Source organism: Carassius carassius, chromosome 44, assembly GCF_963082965.1.
Source record: "Carassius carassius chromosome 44, fCarCar2.1, whole genome shotgun sequence".
NCBI lineage: Eukaryota > Metazoa > Chordata > Actinopteri > Cypriniformes > Cyprinidae > Carassius > Carassius carassius.
Window position 1 is genome coordinate 22,518,709 of NC_081798.1, and position 19,991 is coordinate 22,538,699.

The 19,991-nt window shown below is 40.4% G+C and overlaps 1 protein-coding gene across 6 annotated transcripts in view; it reads left to right on the plus strand.

The window, feature by feature from the left end:
- The window catches only part of LOC132126686 (band 4.1-like protein 1), a 342,878-nt gene that overhangs the window by 216,902 nt on the left and 105,985 nt on the right, over positions 1 to 19,991 (plus strand). For all 6 annotated transcript variants that reach the window (XM_059538113.1, XM_059538114.1, XM_059538119.1 and 3 more), the window contains 4 exons: positions 415 to 502; positions 733 to 885; positions 13,738 to 13,835; positions 15,581 to 15,756. In XM_059538113.1, the coding sequence (XP_059394096.1) occupies positions 415 to 502; positions 733 to 885; positions 13,738 to 13,835; positions 15,581 to 15,756 (515 nt within the window). The remainder of the gene's footprint in view (positions 1 to 414; positions 503 to 732; positions 886 to 13,737; positions 13,836 to 15,580; positions 15,757 to 19,991) is intronic.

Consider the following 19,991-nt stretch of genomic DNA (forward strand, 5'->3'; position numbering starts at 1 on the left):
TTTTATTACAGATAGATTTTACAGTACTTGTCTAATGCAAAAGAGATTATATTACAGAATATATTAATATTAACCAGCATATGTAATGTTCCCTGCCTATGGCCTGAGGTGCTGGGATGGGCTTCTGCAAAATGCAGTTGGACAATGGATAGGATGTATAATATTACCAAATTTTAACTAATATTCTGTACTGTTTCAGAATAGTTCTAATTGATTTCTTAAAACTGTATTATAAAACTTTTAATAATTATATCAGTTCTTTAAATAATAAATCAGTTAAGGTTAGGGTTAGATTGTAAATTCTGTATGGAGCTGCTGCGGTTGAAGCTGTTGTAAATGCTGAGAAATGCACACCTATGACTGTCAGAGACGCCTTTGGATAACCAGAATGGTTATTTTCTTCCTTTTTCTCAGGGGAATGACACCTGCTCAGGCGGAAATTAATTTCTTGGAAAATGCAAAGAAACTCTCCATGTACGGTGTTGACCTACATCATGCTAAGGTACATAAAAATCACGTTGTACAAGCTGTAACTACGCTAGACAATACAGCAGCAAGTAGCTTGTTATTAGTGCCATTAGTAAATGTAGAAATCATACAATCAACATTTAAATGTCTCATTGAAAAAAAAACATTTACTAACATCATTAATATTAGGCAAACGTCTTGCAGTAGAAGTTATGTAATGTAGCTGACTGTGCCTTTAATAATAACCCATTCTTTCTGAGGCAGGATTCAGAAGGGATTGACATAATGCTGGGCGTGTGTGCCAATGGTCTATTGGTTTACCGTGACAGGCTGAGAATCAATCGATTTGCCTGGCCAAAGATCCTCAAGATCTCCTACAAAAGGAGTAATTTCTACATCAAAATCCGCCCTGGAGAGGTAATCAGATCTTTCATAATATCTTAAACCATGATAATTTCACAAAAGTATCTGTCTCTTGAGAAAACATAGAACAAGCAAATTGTGACATATTTCTGAAAGCATTAAATAGTCTAAGTAAGATGTAGATCTTTAAAGGGTTAGTTCACCCAATAATCAAAATTATGTAATTAATAACTCTAATGTCGTTCCAAACCTGTGAGACCTCCGTTTATCTTTGGAACACAGTTTAAGATATTTTAGATTTAGTCCGAGAGCTCTCAGTCCCTCCATTGAAACTGTGTTCACGGTATTACTGTCCATGTCCAGAAAGGTAAGAAAAACATCATCCATAGTAGTCCATGTGACATCAGAGGGCAGTTGGAATTATTTGAAGCAACGAAAATGTATTTTGGTCCAAAAATAGCAAAAATTATGACTTTATTCATCATTGTCTTCTCTTCCGTGTCTGTTGTGAGAGAGTTCAAAACTCTGCAGTGTAGTGATATCCGGTTCGCGAACGAATCATTCGATGTAACTGGATATTCTTGAACCAGTTCACCAAATCGAACTGAATCGTTTAAAATGGTTTACGTCTCCAATAAGCATTAATCCGCAAATGACTTAAGCTGTTAACTTTTTTTAATGTGGCTGACACTCCCTCTGAGTTAAAACAAACCAATATCCCGGAGTAATTCATGTACTCAAACAGTACACTGACTGAACTGCTGTGAAGAGAGAACTGAATATGAACACCGATCCGAGACAAATAGTGAACAAATGATTGACTCGAGTCAAGAACCGAGACATACAGAGCGTCTGAACCGAACTGATTCTTTTGGTGATTGATTCGGAACTGATTCTGTGCTAATGTTATGAGGCCAGGTAAACTGAAGGCTTGAATCAAGGGCAATCATCGCAAATGAAGTCATTAGGTCGAGCGCAAAAGAACCGGTGAACTGTTTTATTCAACTGGTTTATTGAATCGAACTGTCCGAAAGAATTACTGGTGATCCGAAAACCGATGCAACTGGTTTTTGACTCGAGGACAGCATAAGTCATTTGCGGATTAATGCTTATTGGAGACGTGAACCATTTTAAACGATTCAGTTCGATTTGGTGAACTGGTTCAAGAAGATCCAGTTACATCGAATGATTCGTTTGCGAACCGAATATCACTACACTGCAGAGTTTTGAACTCTCTCAAAACAGACACAGAAGAGAAGACAATGATGAATAAAGTCATAGTTTTTGCTCTTTTTGGACCAAAATGTATTTTCGATGCTTCAAAAAATTCTGACTGACCCTCTGATGTCACATGGACAACTTTGATGATGTTTTTCTGGACATGGATAGTATACCATGCACACAGTTTCAATGGAGGGACTGAGAGCTCTCGGACTAAATCTAAAATATCTTAAACTGTGTTCCGAAGATAAACGGAGGTCTCACGGGTTTGGAACGACATGAGGGTGAGTTATTAATTACATAATTTTGATTATTGGGTGAACTAACCCTTTAAAATATGCAGAGAATTGTCATACACAAAATATGAATAGAGATTTTAACCTGAAACCAATGATTTTGTTTAGCTGAACTGTGTTAGTAGATCAACCGCAGAACTTTCCACTGCCATCTGCAATTTTATGAAATTGTGGACTAAGGCTGATTTGCCAGGTTTTGCAAACCTGGCCAATAGTTGCTTGCACACTCTTAATTTGGTCATAGAATTAACTATCCGTGACCCTGGAATTACTTATTCTGACCATTTTTATTAAGTTTATTAAGACTGTGCTAATAGAACAATTGCTTGAATCTTAATGAAAAAAGGGTAAACTAACTGATTGCCAGAAGTCCTTGTAATAGAATAATGATTAGTTATGTCTGATTGTATGACGTAACGGATGACGTATATGAGGAAGGAAGTAAAGTGTGTTTATAGCGTGGCTACTGAATAGTTGTAAAGTTCACCAATAGCTTCAGTAAAAGTTCAAAGAACATAATTAACCCTCTGGAGTCTAAGGGTATTTTTGGGGCCTGGAGAAGTTTTGTCATGCCCGGACATTTGTGCTTTTCTCAGTTTCTGCTAAATATCTAAATGGGTAAAGTCTAATCTCACTAATCAGCACAAACTGGGCTATAATAATATGTGAAATGCATGTACATGATTGTATTTTTGAGAAAAAAAAATGTTATGCGTGGTTAGTGAAAAACTAAAAATGTTAAATCACTTGAATAAGGCCATAAATCACATACAGAACATTGGTTCCCGGGATTTTTGAGAACTGGATCTTGTAGCCTAGAATTTTTCTTTCTAAATTATGTGAAAATCATCTTGTTTACTCACAGAAAACAATATATTGATTTAGATTTTCTAAGACACTTTTTGTTGGTTAAAGTCATATGCGAGTAGGCGTCAACTATCATGAATATCATTGTGATTTACACCTGAGAAGACAACATAATTTAATATCCACTTGGGGGAGCAGTTAAACAGTTTATTAGAACAATCAAAGCTGACTAAACAAATTTTTTGGCATCATTACTCCAGTCACACAATCCTTCAGAAATCCTTTTAACAATCTTATTTTCTACAAAAAAAAACATTTATTGTTATTATTATTATCATTATTATTATTATTGATGTTGAAAAGAGCTGAGAATATTTTTCAGGTTTTTTAGGGCGAATAAATTGAAAGAACAGCATTGTTTTTACATTTGTTACAGTTATCTATTTGTTACATTTATATAATTTACATCAAGCTTTTGAATGGTATAGTATTGTATATTGTTATTGAAACTTCATAATGTTTCACTTGATTATACATTTAGTCAGGAATTATAGTTTAGAAAAAGTCTTTGGAAAAAGTCTAACTAGTAAAATGTTTACACGTTATGTGAAAACTAGTACAAGTATATAAATAAATAAAAAGAGACTTACTCATGTTTATGATCTCTGCTGAATAAAGTGCTTCATTCTTTTTATTTTCTGAGGAAATCCATTTCTCAAATCGTCAACCACATCACATCTTTTTGGGGTGATTTATGTCTTATTCCTCTCATCGCGAAGCAAACACTAAAATAAAAAAACTTGAAGAACAGTCTGGCTGCGTTTTCTTCTGTTATGGGCGTATTCAAGCCGTGCGCTTCAGTTTGAATCGGAATAGCGCGTTCAGCGCGTGGGCGTGGTCTCATTAGATAAAATGAAGGGAGACGTGAAAAACAGACATCGCGTTGTTTTCATATGGATTACTTGATCACAGAATATCTATTTTCGGCGGCACTTGTTTGGTTTAAAAGTAGACATGTCAAGCTTTCTATAGATATCTCTCTCACGTCTCTTCGTTGAGTATTCACGGGGTTACAGTTCATTTTAATGACGTGTTTGTAAATGAAGATCAGCGCAGACAAAGGCTGCAGACAGCACACCTTGTTTGTTATCTTTATTTAATAAGTGCACAAAGTTTTGTTGTTATTATGTCTGTATCCAAAAAAAAAGTAGACCCCTTACAGATTCGATTGATGTATTGCTCTTATCTGTACGATTAAAACTGAAAGTGTAATTTAAGTTCTTTTCGGGGTTATCAGGAGAAAATGACTCATAACGCGTTAATCGACTCCAGAGGGTTAAGACTTTATATTGTATTCTTTTGCAATATACAAAGGGTTTATTACATGGTGTCAGTTGGCCGATCGTCGGGATGGTGAAGTTTAACCCACCTGAAAGCTTTTGCTTCGAGAGACCAGTGTAATGGACTGACTGGAAAAAGCGGTTTACGTGTTACAGAACGGCGACTAAACTGGATAAGGAGGACGGCAGTGTACAAGCACCCTTATCTATGCCCTGGGAGGCGAAGCAGAGAATATTTTCAGCTGATTTACCTTCGAGGAGGAGGGACATGAAGACAAATAAGAACTGGTGCTCGGCAAGTTTGATTCGTATTTCATACCAAAGTGCAACGTAATACACGAAAGAGCATGCTTCTATCAGCGTGTTCAACGTCCAGGGGAGAGAGCGGAATCTCTCATCCGCTCCCTTTATGAACTGTCAGAGCATTGCGAGTTTGGGGCCGCTCGTGAGGAACACATTAGAGACAGAATCGTGGTCGGAATTCAGGACAAGGAGCTGTCGCGCAAATTGCAGCTAATTTCATATCTCACACTCAAGATGATGGTGCAAGAAACCCGCCAATCGGAGGAAGTGAAAGCACAAATAGCACGCAAGTAGAAGCTGCTGCAAGAGCCAGAGACAATGAAAGAGAGAAAATATGCGGCAGATGTGGAAATGGAATGCACAAAAAATCTGACTGTCCAGCGCTGAAATCCTCATGCAACAGATGCCAGCTCCTAAAAAGTCCAGACAGGTGCGTATATGTGTCGACCTCAGGAAGTTAAATAAAGCTGTCAAAAGAGAAAGGTTTGTTTTACCTACTGCAGAGCAGATCACAGCTTAACTGAACGGCGCAAGTGTTCTCCACTATGGATGCAGCTTCAGGGTTCTGGCAAATACCGCTGGATAAAGACAGTCAAAGACTGACAATCTTCATTACTCCATTCGCCAGGTACTGTTTCAAACGTCTTCCCTTTGGAATTTCCAGTGCTCCTGAAATCTTCCAAAGGAAAATGATGGACACTCTAGAAAGTTAACGTTTACATGGATGACAATATCATCCACGGAAGGGATGTGACGGAGCATGACCAATGACTACAGTTAGTGATGGAACGATTACAATCAGCTGGCCTGAGGTTAAACACAGGGAAATGTAGGATGAGGCAAGAGAAGCTGCACTTCCTGGGCCATGAAATCAGTGCGAATAGGGTACGGCCAGACCCAGCCAAGGTATCGGCTATTAACAAAATGCCTCCGCCTGATAACACCCAGGGGTTAAAAAGAGTTCTCGAGATGATCAATTACCTGGGAAAGTACATCCCTAACTTAGCAGATGTGGGACGGCCACTCTACGATATGCTGAAAGTCAAATCAACATGGACATGGGGTCCAGCCCAACAAGATGAAAAGCCTGAAAGATGAAGATGAAAGCCTGCAAAAGGTAATCAATATATTCAGTCAGGTTGGCCTGAACAAATAGTCAGGGTGCATCCGATGGCCAGAGACTTTTTACCCGTGAGAAATTAACTTTCCACTCTAGATGGAATTGTCACCAGGGGCAACAGAATGATCATACCTGAAAACTGAGGGCGGAGTTCATAGATCGCATACACGATGGGCATCAGGGTCTGAGCAAATCCCAGGTAAGAGCAAACACATCGATGTGGTGGCCCAGTATATCGTCCAAAATTAAGCTTAAAGTCTTGTCGTGCCAGTCCAGCCAAGAAATGAGAAGATCTCAGCCCAGAGAACCACTCATTTCCATGACACTTCCCGAAAGACCATGGAAGAGGATCGTAATTGATCTGTGCGAACATAACAAACAGACCTACCTTGTCATTTCAGACTACTACTCATGCTTTCTAGAGGTTCTACACATGCCCACAACTACCAGTAGACAGGTAGTGAGAAAACTAAAAGCCACCTTTGCCCGCTATGGTATAGCTGAGGAGGTGGTCAGTGACAATGGGCCACAATTCACCAATGTGTAGTTCAAAGAACTGGCTTGCCCACAAGGAAATGGGCATGCTGAAAGAGTCATAAAAATAGCCAAAATAATTCTAAAGCAAAAAGACCCCCCCTGGCGCTTATGTGTTACAGATCTACTCCATGCAGTAGTACAGGTGCCAGTCAAGCAGAACTCTTGATGGGTCGGAAAATTTGGACAACCTTACCCACCCTTGATAGTAATCTGCTACCTAAATGGCCAAACAAAAAAGTCATAGAGAGAAATGATGCAGCCAAAAAAATAGAACAAGCTTATTACTACAACCAGCATCATGGTGTGAAAACCCTACCTCTCCTATATCCAGGGTATCAGGTCCTCACCAAAATGGACACTCAAAAATCCTGGCTGACAAAGGCAACTGTGATGAAGGGAAGCGTCACACCACGATCTTATCTGTTGGAGACAGAGCAAGGGGGTATGTTACGCCGAAACAGACTCCACCTACAGGAAGTGCCAGTGGGGAAAGCACCAATAACAACATCTGTAAATACCCCACAGCAAGAGACCGCACTACCAACAACACTGAGTGTTGTCAAAACACCAGATGTTCCAGAACAATATGGAACAAATCCATCTCCTGACAGACTGGTGCGAACCAGGTCTGGCAGGATTAGCAGACCACCACAAGTCCTGGACCTATAAATGAGGAAAGAAAGATAAGAGACATAATCATATAGTATGGGCACTCGTTAAGAAATGTTAAGAGATGTTAAATGCAGTTCACAGTAAATCCAAGTTAATACAGGTTCATTAAAAACTGTGTATGTTCTACATATGGAAGGAAATGTTTTGCCTAAATGTTACGTGTATGCTTGAAGTAACAATAAAGCATTTGTTTGTTATAAGGCGAACAATAGATTGAAAAGGGGGAGATGTAATAGAATAATGATTAATTATGTCTGAATGTATGACGTAACGGATGACGTATATGAGGAAGGAAGTAAAGTGTGTGTATAGTGCCCCCTTGAGCAAGGCACTGTACCCCCAGTTGCTCCCTGGGTGCTGGGTCTATAGCTGCACACTGCTCCGGGTGTTTGTTCACGGTGTGTTCACTTCTCACTGCTGTGTGTGTGCACTTGGATGGGTTAAATGCAGAGCACCAATTCCGAGTATGGGTAACCATACTTGGCAAATGTCATGACTTTCACTTTCTGCAATATACAAAGGGTTTATTACAGTCCTGGACCCTATTGAGTCTAACGGTTGGTTTGGCTCTTACTCCCAGCCTAACCATTTTGCTATTGAACCCAGCCTATGCAGGTCCCTGATATAACTGGCTCAGTAATTATCTCTTAAGCTGAAGTGTACAAAGTGTACAAGATGGCCCTGGGCATGGCAGCCTCCGTGGCGTCGTCCACAGTTGTTTTTATGTTTTTGTCCCTGCAATCAGTTTCACCAGAGATGAATTACTGGATATTCGTCTGTACACACCACGTGATATTTAGCTGGCACACTCATGAAGCTCAGGCAGCGCGGATTTCGAACACCATTGCCTAGCATCCATCTGGCGAATCTCCACTCTTTACCCATCAAAACGGACAAACTCCTTCTGCTCTCTCCGGACAAATAAGGATTTTTCAAATGCTGCTGCTCTGTGTTTCATGGGAACCTGGCTGAACAACGCCTTTTCAAACAGTGCGCACCATCTACCCAGCTTTCAGCTGTTCAGGGCAAATCGCAACACAGAAACAATTGGGAAATTGCGCGATTTTACATCAATGAGAGGTGGTGTACAGATGTAACAGTGTTAAAGAAGATGTGCTGTTCAGATCTTCGTTAACTGTAAGCCTTTCTACTCGCCTACAGGCAGAAACTGAAATCAGCTAAAACTGTTGTGATGAGATGGGCGGGGCCAAGAGCCGTGGGAATGGAGCGAGGCCAGTGGAGTGAGATTGATAACGAGTGACACCTGCGCCACTCACCAGTCTATATATATATATATATATATATATATATATATATATATATATATATATATATATATATATATATATATATATATATATATATATATATATATATATATATATAGGCATCTTTATTACATGATATAAAAATAGCCTATATGTAATAAAAAGTTTTCTACATATCTGAATGTATATTACAGTACGTTTCACTACCTTTCACACATTTTAGTTTAACAAGATAGTTCAACTAGTAAAATACCTGCAAGTTTATGTGAAAATAACACATTAACTAATCCAGTGGGCCATCCTCTGCTTAGAGACGGCATTCCCTTTCTGCCTGCCTCGATAACAGACAAATTGCTTATCTGCGGTCCTAAAGCTTTGTGTCCGGTCTACATTACATCTCAAGGCTCAGACAGGACCAAGCAGAGCTAGGGCTGGGTCTGCCTCCTCCGAGGGCAGCACTTGCAGGCTCACCACATGATCCCTGAAGGGAGTAGAGGGGGACCTTGGGCACATAGCTTGACCAGGTCCTCAGGATTACCTGGGAGTCAGCAGGCCCAAACTCTAGGCATGAATCATTGACTAAAAATGCGATCAGGTTCCCTACCCTCTTAATTGGAGACCAGTGTAAGCAGAAGCAGAGTTTTCATTGAAATAGAAACATGAGCTCAACTGACTGCAAATGGGCCCTGCTGCACTAGAGACATGTCCAAAGAGGGTATAGAGGGGAGGATTTAACCTTCTCGCCCCTCTAGGGTCTTAGAACAACATCATTATTAAAAGGTTCAATCGGTCCGCATTATTAATTTGAAAAAACTCGCTCACTTCATTGCGTTGTATTCTGCATGATATTGCACATACCAGAAAATTTAAATGTTATGAAAACGGTTTCAGGTGTTCATGTTCATTCATGTTCATTCATTTCAACGGTTTCATGCTCATTCATTTCTATCATCTGTTTGAACTGCACTGTTTTTGTTCGGGAAACAGTGTCTAAAAAGCATTTCACACGGGGTGAGCAGGACATAAACGCAGGGTTAATTGTAACACACCATTGAAACATTTCCACATCAAAAATTTTTTTAAAATGCGCAATATTTCTCTGACATATCTTCTCTATATAGAGATATAAATGTGCAAAAGTTAAAAAATCTTTTAAAGTAATTGCTGAACATTTATTTAACCATTGCAAAAGTAAATTTCTGACTGAAGTAAATTTGTCATCTCGTTTTTTATTATTTTTTTAAATGATATGCACCTGTTTATTATTTTTTTACCTATTTCAAAATTAATTCAATCTCCAAACTGTCTTAGGAGCCTGTCCTCCAACAAAAAACGACCATATAGGTCGTTTGTGCAAGCACCTTATTACGACCTATATTTACGTTTTAAAGTCAAGCGCCCTCTAGCGGGCGTAAAAATAATGACAGTATCGCGTTGCGTCTGTCGTCATGAAATGACGTATAACGTCATTACCAATCAAAACGCACGTTTATTTAAATGCAATGTGTAGGCTTTTTACACCGATCTCACAGTATTTCCTACATATTTTACTAGGTGGCTTATTCGTTCGAATGACCACACCTAACCCCACCCCTAAACCTAACCCTCACAGAAATCATGCTAAATTATGATTTATTGAGCATATACATTTTCATGCACATCCGTTCCCTGGGATCGAACCCATGATAGCATGATTACCTATCAATGTATAGCGCAATAATCTACCAACTGAGCTACACGAAACGCAAATCAGAGTGCAAATAAAAGAGTACAAAACATTAATATGAAAACGACCTTTTGCCAATAGGGGTGCAATTGTAGTATACGCTCTGATGGGTCGTATTTCAGGGATTTGGACAAACGACCTATACGGGCGTATTGGTTGGAGGACAGGTTGGTCTTAGATAGTTCTGCTTTGCTTTTTATGCTTTTCTAAAATTGTTAGATTGTGCTGAGCTCTCCCCTATACACATGGAAGGACCATTAATGCATTTTCTGCGCTGAACCCCGCAATAAGTTTAAAAATACTCAAAGTGCAGATCACAGTTCAGCTGACTCGTCGAACTCACACAGAAAAAGGGAGGTTAAATAGGGCAGCAAATAAAAAGAATATTTGGTGCAGGTGGGACAAATTAACTATTAACAAGAGGGCAGGGACAAGACATGAGATAGAAGAGCATATTTTATGATTATTAAGTGCCGGCCATTCTATCTAACGAGGGAATATACTGCTATGCTGCTCATTTCGGTGTACATTCCTCCATTCAACAACATCAGCAACAGGAACGACGCACTAAATGAACTCTACCAGCACATCAGTGAGCAGCAGACAGAACACCCCGATGCTTTTCTCATCATAGCTGGGGATTTCAACCATGCTGACCTAAAGAGTGTGTTTCCAAAAATACACCAACACATTAACATTCCAACACGAGGTAATAACATTTTGTACTTTGTTTACACCACACAGAGAGGAGCTTACAAAGCCCTCTCCCACCTCGGAGCCTCAGACCACATCACTGTCATGCTAATGCCTGCCTACAGACCGCTCATTAAAGTCACCAAACCAGTTCAAAAACAGATTAAAGTGTGGCCAGAAGGATCATCAGAGGTTCTTCAAGACTGCTTCAACACAACTGACTGGGACATGTTTAAGCAGGCTGCCACATGCAATAACACCACTGACCTCCAGGAGTACTCAGAGACTGTCACTGCCTACATCAACAAGTGTATTGATGATGTAACGGTCACAAAAACCACTGTCCGGGCCAACCAGAAGCCATGGACGACAGGGGAGGTCTACAGACTCCTGAAGACACGGAATGCTGTCTTCAGAGCTGGAGATGAGGTGGGCCTGAGAACAGCCAGGGCCAACCTGTCCTGCGGCATCAGCTAGGCTAAGAGACAGCACTCCAGGAGGATAGCTCATCAATTCAGCGACAGCAGAGACACTAGGAACCTGTGGCAGGGGATACAGACCATTACGGACTACAAGCCCCCACCACTGACCTGTGACAACAACATCTCTCTGCTGAACGAGCTGAACACCTTCTTTGCTCGCTATGAGCAAAAAACAGCACCACTGCACAGAAGAATCCACCTCCTCCTGGCGTCCAGGTGATGACGCTGACCCCAGACAGTGTGAGGAGATCCTTCAGCAGGATCAATGCACGCAAAGCTCCGGGTTCTGACAACATCCCTGGATGTGTACTGAGAGACTGTGCAGCAGAACTCACTGATGTCTTCACAGACATTTTTAACATCTCACTGAGTCAGGCTGTGGTTCCCACATGTTTCAAAACTACCACCATCATTCCAGTTCCGAAGAAGCCATCTCCATCCTGCTTCAATGACTACCGTCCTGTTGCACTTACCCCCATCCTCATGAAGTGCTTTGAACGGCTAGTCATGCACCACATCAAGTCTGCCCTCCCCGCCCTCCCTGGACCCCTTCCAGTTTGCATATCGGTCCAACCGGTCGACCGATGATGCCATCTCCACTACCCTCCACTCAGCACTCACACATCTGGACAAAAAGGACTCATATGTCAGAATGCTGTTCATAGACTTCAGTTCAGCATTCAACACAATCATCCCCCAACAGCTCATTTACAAACTGATCCAGCTGGGGCTCAACACTTCGCTGTGCAACTGGCTTTTGGACTTTCTAACTGGAAGACCTCAGGCAGTACGGGTCGGCAGCAACACATCCAGCACCATCACACTGAACACTGGGGCCCCCCAAGGATGTGTGTTGAGCCCCCTCCTCTTCACTCTGCTGACCCATGACTGCACACTGTCACACAACTACAACCTCTTTATTAAGTTTGCAGAAGACATGACTGTGGTGGGTCTCATTAGCAACAAAGATGAGACAAACTACAGGAGTGAGGTGAGCCGCCTGGCCAAGTGGTGCAGTGACAACAATCTCTCTTTGAACGTGGAGAAGACGAAGGAGATTGTTGTAGACTTCATGAGAGCACACACTCAGCACTGTGGAGAGAGTGAGCAGCATCAAGTTCCTGGGTGTGCACATCACAGAGGACCTCTCCTGGACTAAAAACACTGCAGCACTGGCCAAGAAATCACAACAGCGTCTCTACTTCCTCCGCAAACTGAGGAGAGCCAGAGCCCCACCCCCCATCATGTACACTTTCTACAGAGGAACCATCGAGAGCATCCTGTCGAGCTGCATCACTGTGTGGTATGACGCCTGCAACACGTGAGAGTGAGAGCAGCTGAGAAGATCATTGGTGTCTCTTTCCCCTCCTTTCAGGACATTTACGGAACCCGTCTCACTCGCAAAGCCCTCTGCATCACAGGTGATCCCACCTACCCATCACACAGCTTCTTCAGTCTGCTACCATCAGGGAGGAGACTGCGGAGTCTCCAGGCCAGGACCAGCAGACTGAAGGACAGCTTCATCCACCAGGCTGTCAGGAAGCTGAACTCACTCCCGAAACTTGCCCCCCCTCCCCTCTTCTGCCCCAGGCACCACTGAACTATGAAATCCCCCCCAGATCCCACATCCCCAGCCCCCCCTCCCCTTTTCTTCCCCAGGCTATGAACCCCCCCCCCCCAACCCCCCCGCCCCAGCCACATCCCCAGACCCCCCCCCAACTAATATATGATGCCATGCACCAGTCACTACCTTATTCAGCATGGAACTGATGTCATTCCACTACCTCATCACAGTTAAATAAAATAACTGCTCTTGAGCCCTTTGTCACTTTAATCAGACTGAGGAAGCTTCTTTTTGCACTAAAAATCTTTTATCTGCACTGTTGTTCACTCCATTGAGTTCACTCCATTGATTTGCACTCTATCTGCCATTTGCCTTGCGCTGCTTTATTTAACTTTATTTTTAATTTTATTATGTCTTTTTTTACATTCCCTTATTGTATAGTTGTATCTACATTTTATATTTGATCTAGATTTTTTGTGCTTTAATGTTAATGTTATCTGTATGCACCGGGGTCTGAGAGTAACGCAATTTCGATTCTCTGTATGTATGTACTGTACATGTGGAAATTGACAATAAAGCAGACTTGACTTGACTTGATATGGTAAATAGAAATTAAAAATGACAGAAGCCAAGTGTTCACACCAAAAATTACATGAATGCAGACAGAAGTGTCAAGATCCATACCCTACACTCCAACACAAAAGGGGCAGGAGAGCATACAGCAAAGGAGAATTACCCCAATCTGTGTGCTCAACCAGACACAGAGTCCTGACACCAATGTTTTTTTTTTTTTAATTTTTCTCAACATATACCAGACAAAAGTGACCAGACAGTGATAGGGAACTACCTGATTTGTTCATCGCCTTCTTTTACACAGTATGAGCAATTTGAGAGCACCATTGGCTTCAAGCTTTCTAATCACAGAGCCGCCAAGAGGCTATGGAAGGTCTGCATTGAACACCACACCTTTTTCAGGTAAACTAGCTGGACTAATTTGATTTATATAATGTTTTTATCAATGCTTTATTCATGTTCATGTTAATGTGGCAGCCATTATTTTACTTTTCATTTCTTAGTGACGAACCTTGGGTCACCATTGTCATATGAATTTAGCTTTAATGACTTTCAGTCATTTCTGTTTGAGCTCCCAATGTCATGAAGCTGTCATACTATTGAAAATGTTCTGTTTCTGGTCACCCACATTTGCATGAAATTTAAATGGCATCAATTGAGAACATAGTCTGTGGCTATGTCTTGATAGTCATACTGACTTTTTTTTTTAATATATGAGAAAGTTTATGAATGATTAAGATTGATAAAGAATCTTAGAATGCCACTCTTGGCATGTCCTCTATTGCTCTAGGTATTTTATTATAAGACCAGAATACCATAGAGATATGGTGGTGGGTTCATTTGACAATTACCTATAAACCACTGTGTAGCTTTTTATTAATACAGGGGGTTGTCTTTTCTGAACCTTCTGATGCAGATTAATAATGACGTTAATATCCGTGTGGCAGGGGGGCGTTGTTTAGCGAAGTCTGCAGCGGTAGAAGGAATCAGGAGACGAACGGTAAGTGAGTGGTTTGGGCAAAAACTATCATCACCTGTTTCTTGTTTCAGTAATTGGCGCAGAGAGAGTATAAAACGCCAGGAGAGACAGAAGCAGGCGAGAAAGAGACGGACTGCTGACCCAAGCCGGAAACGGAAACCAGAAGGAGTAAACCGAAAGTGTTACACGACCGTGTCAGAATAAAAGTCACCGTTTGGGTGTTTGTAAACTTTTAGTTATTTTAGTTATTAATAAACCTGTCAGCAGTCCAGCCGACCCCTTTGTCCTCTTCCTTTCCTCCCAAGAACTTTGCTACACTGGTGCCGAAACCCGGGAGGAAGAAGGACCGTCGCCGCCGCCATGCAAAGTCCGGCCGCCACGCCGCTTGCGGATATCATCGCCTCCCTCGCGGTCCTTCACCGCGAACAACACCAGGCCCTGCTGGACCTGAGGACTGATCAGGAGAGGCATTTCCAGGCCATTGTCCAGGCCCAGCAGGAGGACCGTGAGAGGTTCCGGAGCTGGATCGATCGGGAGGTTCGCACCTGGGCCTCTCCGGAGAGCAGGGGAATGAGGCGCACCGGCCACTGCTCCCGGGGCCACCCGCACGCCTCCGCCGACTTCTCAAAAAGCTCCAGAAAGACCTCCGGATCGTCCTGGGGCCCCATCTTATGCAACGGTAGATGCATGGGCGCAGCGGGCGGCCCGGCGGCCTCGGCACGGCGGCCTCGGCGCGGCGACGGTCCTTCTTCCTCCCGGGTTTCGGCCCCAGTGTAGCAAAGTTCTTGGGAGGAAAGGAAGAGGACAGAGGGGTCGGCTGGACTGCTGACAGGTTTATTAATAACGAAAATAACTAAAAGTTTACAAACACCCAAACGGTGACTTTTATTCTGACACGGTCGTGTAACAAACTTTCAGTTTACTCCTTCCGGTTTCCGTTTCCGGCTTGGGTCAGCAGTCCGTCTCTCTCTCGCCTGCTTCTCCTGGCGTTTTATACTCTCTCTGCGCCAATTACTGAAACAAGAAACAGGTGATGATAGTTTTTGCCCAAACCACTCACTTACCGTTCGTCTCCTGATTCCTTCTCCCGCTGCAGACTTTGCTAAACCACGCCCCCCCTGCCACAATCTGTAAACCAATAAAATTTTCCTGTATTGGTCTGTTTTAGGCTAGTGTCTCCTGAGCCACCACCAAAGGGCTTTCTGGTGATGGGTTCAAAGTTCAGATACAGTGGAAGGACCCAGGCCCAGACACAGAAGGCCAGCACTCTCATCGATCGGCCCGCTCCCCACATTGAAAGGTCCACTAGCAAGAGATACCTTCTTTCTCGCAGTCTAGATGGAGGTTAGAACACTGTTGTTTTCCTCTACTTAGCTTTTTGCTATATCAAAACTGTCTGCATTTTGGCCAAACTCGATATTGTAGCTTTCCACTACTTTCAGTCTTTCACAATACACACAGTTATTCTAGGAGTTTATTGTAGTTGCACATATCTTGTTCAGTGGTGACCATGTCGCTACAATCATTATGAGGAATCTTTAAAAAACAGCCATTAAAATTTTGCTGAACTATTGTTGGACTGCAGGAAACATGGGATATCATAATAATAAGTCATAACAGAATTGTCCCTCAATACTGTAAGAAGATATAGAAAAGCATCAAGTTACAAAAAATATAAAGTATCATTATTATTATTATTATTATTATAATTATTATTATTATTATTATAAATTAACCTGTAATTCCTGTTATTCCTTGTCAAAATATTACATTTCTCTAATACATAAATTAAGTGAGCATGACCAAAGTTATTGTAGGGAAAATAATTTACTGAAGGTAGTAGTGTAGCACATTTCCTTAGTATCAAAGTTAGAATGAAAGCTTCAGAAGAATCCTAACATTATGCATGTGGGACAGAACTAAGACATAAACAACAGATACAGTAGTCAAGTCACCTTTATTTATATAGCGCTTTTAACAATACAGATTGTGTCAAAGCACTTTACAATATTAAATAGGAAAATAGTGTTTTAATAATGCAAAGTTCAGCTAGCTAGGATCTTCCACTGGAGATGCTGCAATACACTGGACAGCTGTAATAAACAAGACACAGGATGTGCTTTAGGAAAGAGGTTTGTTTAGTGATATTTACATTACAGTGTCATTACTCAGCTCCAATTAGTTCATTTGACAATTGGTGTTCATTCAGTTGAGTTATAAATAAAGGTAATTTTAGCGATAAGCAGGTCAACTGTCTACATAAATCAATTTATAAATAAATTATAAAGTAGTTTAATCAAATATAAAACAGCTGTTTAAAAGACATTAGTGTCAATGTTCAGCTCAATTCATTTCAAGTTTTGTTCTGATCTGATGTGTCAGTGCATGACAATATTACTGAATATCAAGTGTCTTTTAAACTGCAACTAAGCAAGCCAAAATATGACAGTGACAAGGAACCTGAACTCTGTCCAGTGACCGAATTTACCCACAAACTTTTCAAAAGAATGCTGTAGTCAATAGTGTTAAAGGCAGTACTAAGGTCTAGTAATACTAATAAAGAGATGCAACCATGATCGGACCATGGAAGCAACTCATTTATAAATCTATGTGCAGTTTCAGAACTATGATATGGTCTGAATCGGTCTTTCCCCTTTTTTAAAATGTCAACCAGCTGCAGCACATTTGATCATTTTCTTTTACAAAAATGCCATTAGGATTGCCACCTGTCCCTTAAAATACAGAATCGTCCCGTATTTGAGAATAAAATAGCGCATCTCGTTTCGAATCAATACACACACAATTACATCATTCAGAAAGGTCAACAGTCCAGGTCAGCACTGTTGGCCATGGGTAAAAATGATAAAAAAAGATTTCTCCCAAAATCATATATTGTGCATTTTATACTTTTTTAATCTAGCTTGAATCAAAGGTTACCAAATGTAACTTATATTATTTCTACAAAGGATCATGCTACATTTATCAGTCTAATAAATATGTGCTCAATACATGATGAAACAAGAATCATGCTACAAAATAAGTTTTACCCAGTGGTTTTAAGAAAGAGGCTTAAAGGCTTGCTTTAGATGCATCCGAATGTGGATTTTTCAGCGTCCAGCATGTAATTAAAGAGTTGTATCAGTTGAGCTTGTTTCAGCTGTTTATTACCATTTCTAAGGATATTATTATTATTTTTACTCACAAAGATATTGAATAGATATAGTATAAACCTTATCGTCCATCCGTTTTTTCCCCTATAGAGACCCCATTCACAATTGTTAATTCAAGAGGCCTAGTTACGCACCAATTAAGAAAAGCGCCATAATGCATACAGAATAAAGAAAACCACCTCCTTGATCTATGACTGAAGGTGAGGCCTGCAGGAGCCATCAGCATTCACTGTTTATAGAAATAAATGAACATTTCTACTCAAGTGTTTGACTAAATTATTTATTTTAGGACAATTATCCATCTCCATATCCATACGATGAACCATCGACACATAAAGTAAGGCATTCAGTTGTACACTTACAACTGAAACACATCTCACCATTTCGCTCAAAGCTAGAAATTCATTAAAGTTTGAGCTTTTTTAAGTTCCAAAGTCTTTAAAAGGATACAGACACAAAAATAAAAGAATTTTGTGCACACAAATCCCCTATGTTACTCAGTCACTTAAACAATTACCATATGAATACGGAAAATTCCGCTCATGATCATTTTGGTTATTTATTTATATTTTTTTATATATAAATGTTGTTTTAATTTCTTTCTTTTTTTCTCTTTTTCTCTTTCGCGTTGTTATGTCTGTCTTAATAGCCTGTTCTTCTTTAAGAAGACATGCAGTGAGAAGTTTCGACATCTATAAATTCTTTTTGATTTAATAAATCAATAAATGAGCTTTATGTCCGACACCTATGTAACCGACTAAAGCTAATATTTATGCTAAACAAACATTAGCTTTAGTCGGTTACATAGGTGTCAGGCAAAAAGCTAATTTATTTTAAATAATTATAATAGAGTTACAGGCTTCCGTTAGTTGGGTGCCTGTAAGTGGTGAAAACTCAACAGTAAAAAGTGTCGGTGACGAGAATGTTACTCAAACACTTTGGGGGAAGTTGTGGCCTGATGGTTTGACTCCTAAACCTAAGGTTGTGGGTTCAAGTGGGTGTGGGTTCTAGAAATCTCAGGATGTTCTGTAATTGGCATACAAAGTTAAATATTGTTTTATTTTATTTATTTTTCTTACTCAAATTATTCTTATTGTATTTTTCTAGTGCTCAACTAAATCACTTATATGATGTCTAAGTTTCTGCCTCGTGTTTTATAATTGAAAAAAATATGCAGTAGTATGTTTAATGACTAAATAGTTTGTAGAAGTCTTAAATACATTGGGTAAATATTTTTTATATTTGTGGGGGTGGGGGGGTCTAGACATAGTCTCAGAAAAATATTTGCAGGAATCTCATTTTTCATGGTATCTTCTTCAGATTTGAAATAGAAACTCATGAGACATTTGTCTTTCAACCCATTACTTTTCTAGATTGCTCCAGGACTGATTTCATGTATTTTATATCAAATAAAAAAAAAATTCAAATCAAATCCAAATCATGATTATACAGTTTAACAAATCTCAAGAATGAAATTGACATTGTAAGAAGCCTGGAAAAGAAATCATGGCCCAATTTGACAAGCTTGTATATGACCAGCAAAGAGACAATCTGTGTAACTACCAGAACAATTCTGGATGTGATGTCTGAATGTAGCGAGGGAGATTTTCTTTTCTGGCTAGATCACTGTTTGTAGCGGCAATTTGATCATATGCTTTACTACTTAAATGACTACTTAAAAGTCATTTCAGCTAGTTCATGTGTATTTTTGGGTACACATAGCAGTTGAGAAAAATCAGGCAGGTTATTTGCAAATCTGTCTTTAGTGGATGGAACAATAGTTCTGCCCAGACCGTAACGCTGAGCCATATAGTTAATATCAGTGATACGCAGCATGCACGATACAAGTAAATGGTCGGTAACATCATCACTTTGAGGTACGATATCTATGTCAGTAAGATCGATTCATGCAATATTATTAAATCTAGTGTATGATTAAAACGATGAGTGGGCCCGGTGACTTTTTGCTTGACTCCAAAAGAGTTTATTAGGTCAGTAAACGCAAGTCCTAATGCATAATTTGTATTATCAACGTGAATATTAAAATCTCAGATGATTAGCGCTTTATCAGCAGTAACCAAAAGGTCTGAGAGGAAATTTTTTTAAGATGACAGGGCAATCCAAAAAACAAAGGTAGATGCCTATACACTGGAAAACAGGTGTAACAAAGTTATTTTTAATGGGAAGAAGGAGGCGGGAACCGGCAGACAATCAAAATTTAGTTTAATAATAAACGCACAAACAAAATCAAAACATAAAATAAATCCAGGCCTGGTCCTCTCTCGTCCATCACTGTCATCGCTCCTCTTTTGTATCCTTCCAATCTACTCCGTGGGATGCGAGAAACGGCGCCGACTCCTCCGCTCCCTCACAGATGGCAGCCGCCCCTCCACATCGCAGGTGGCTGGC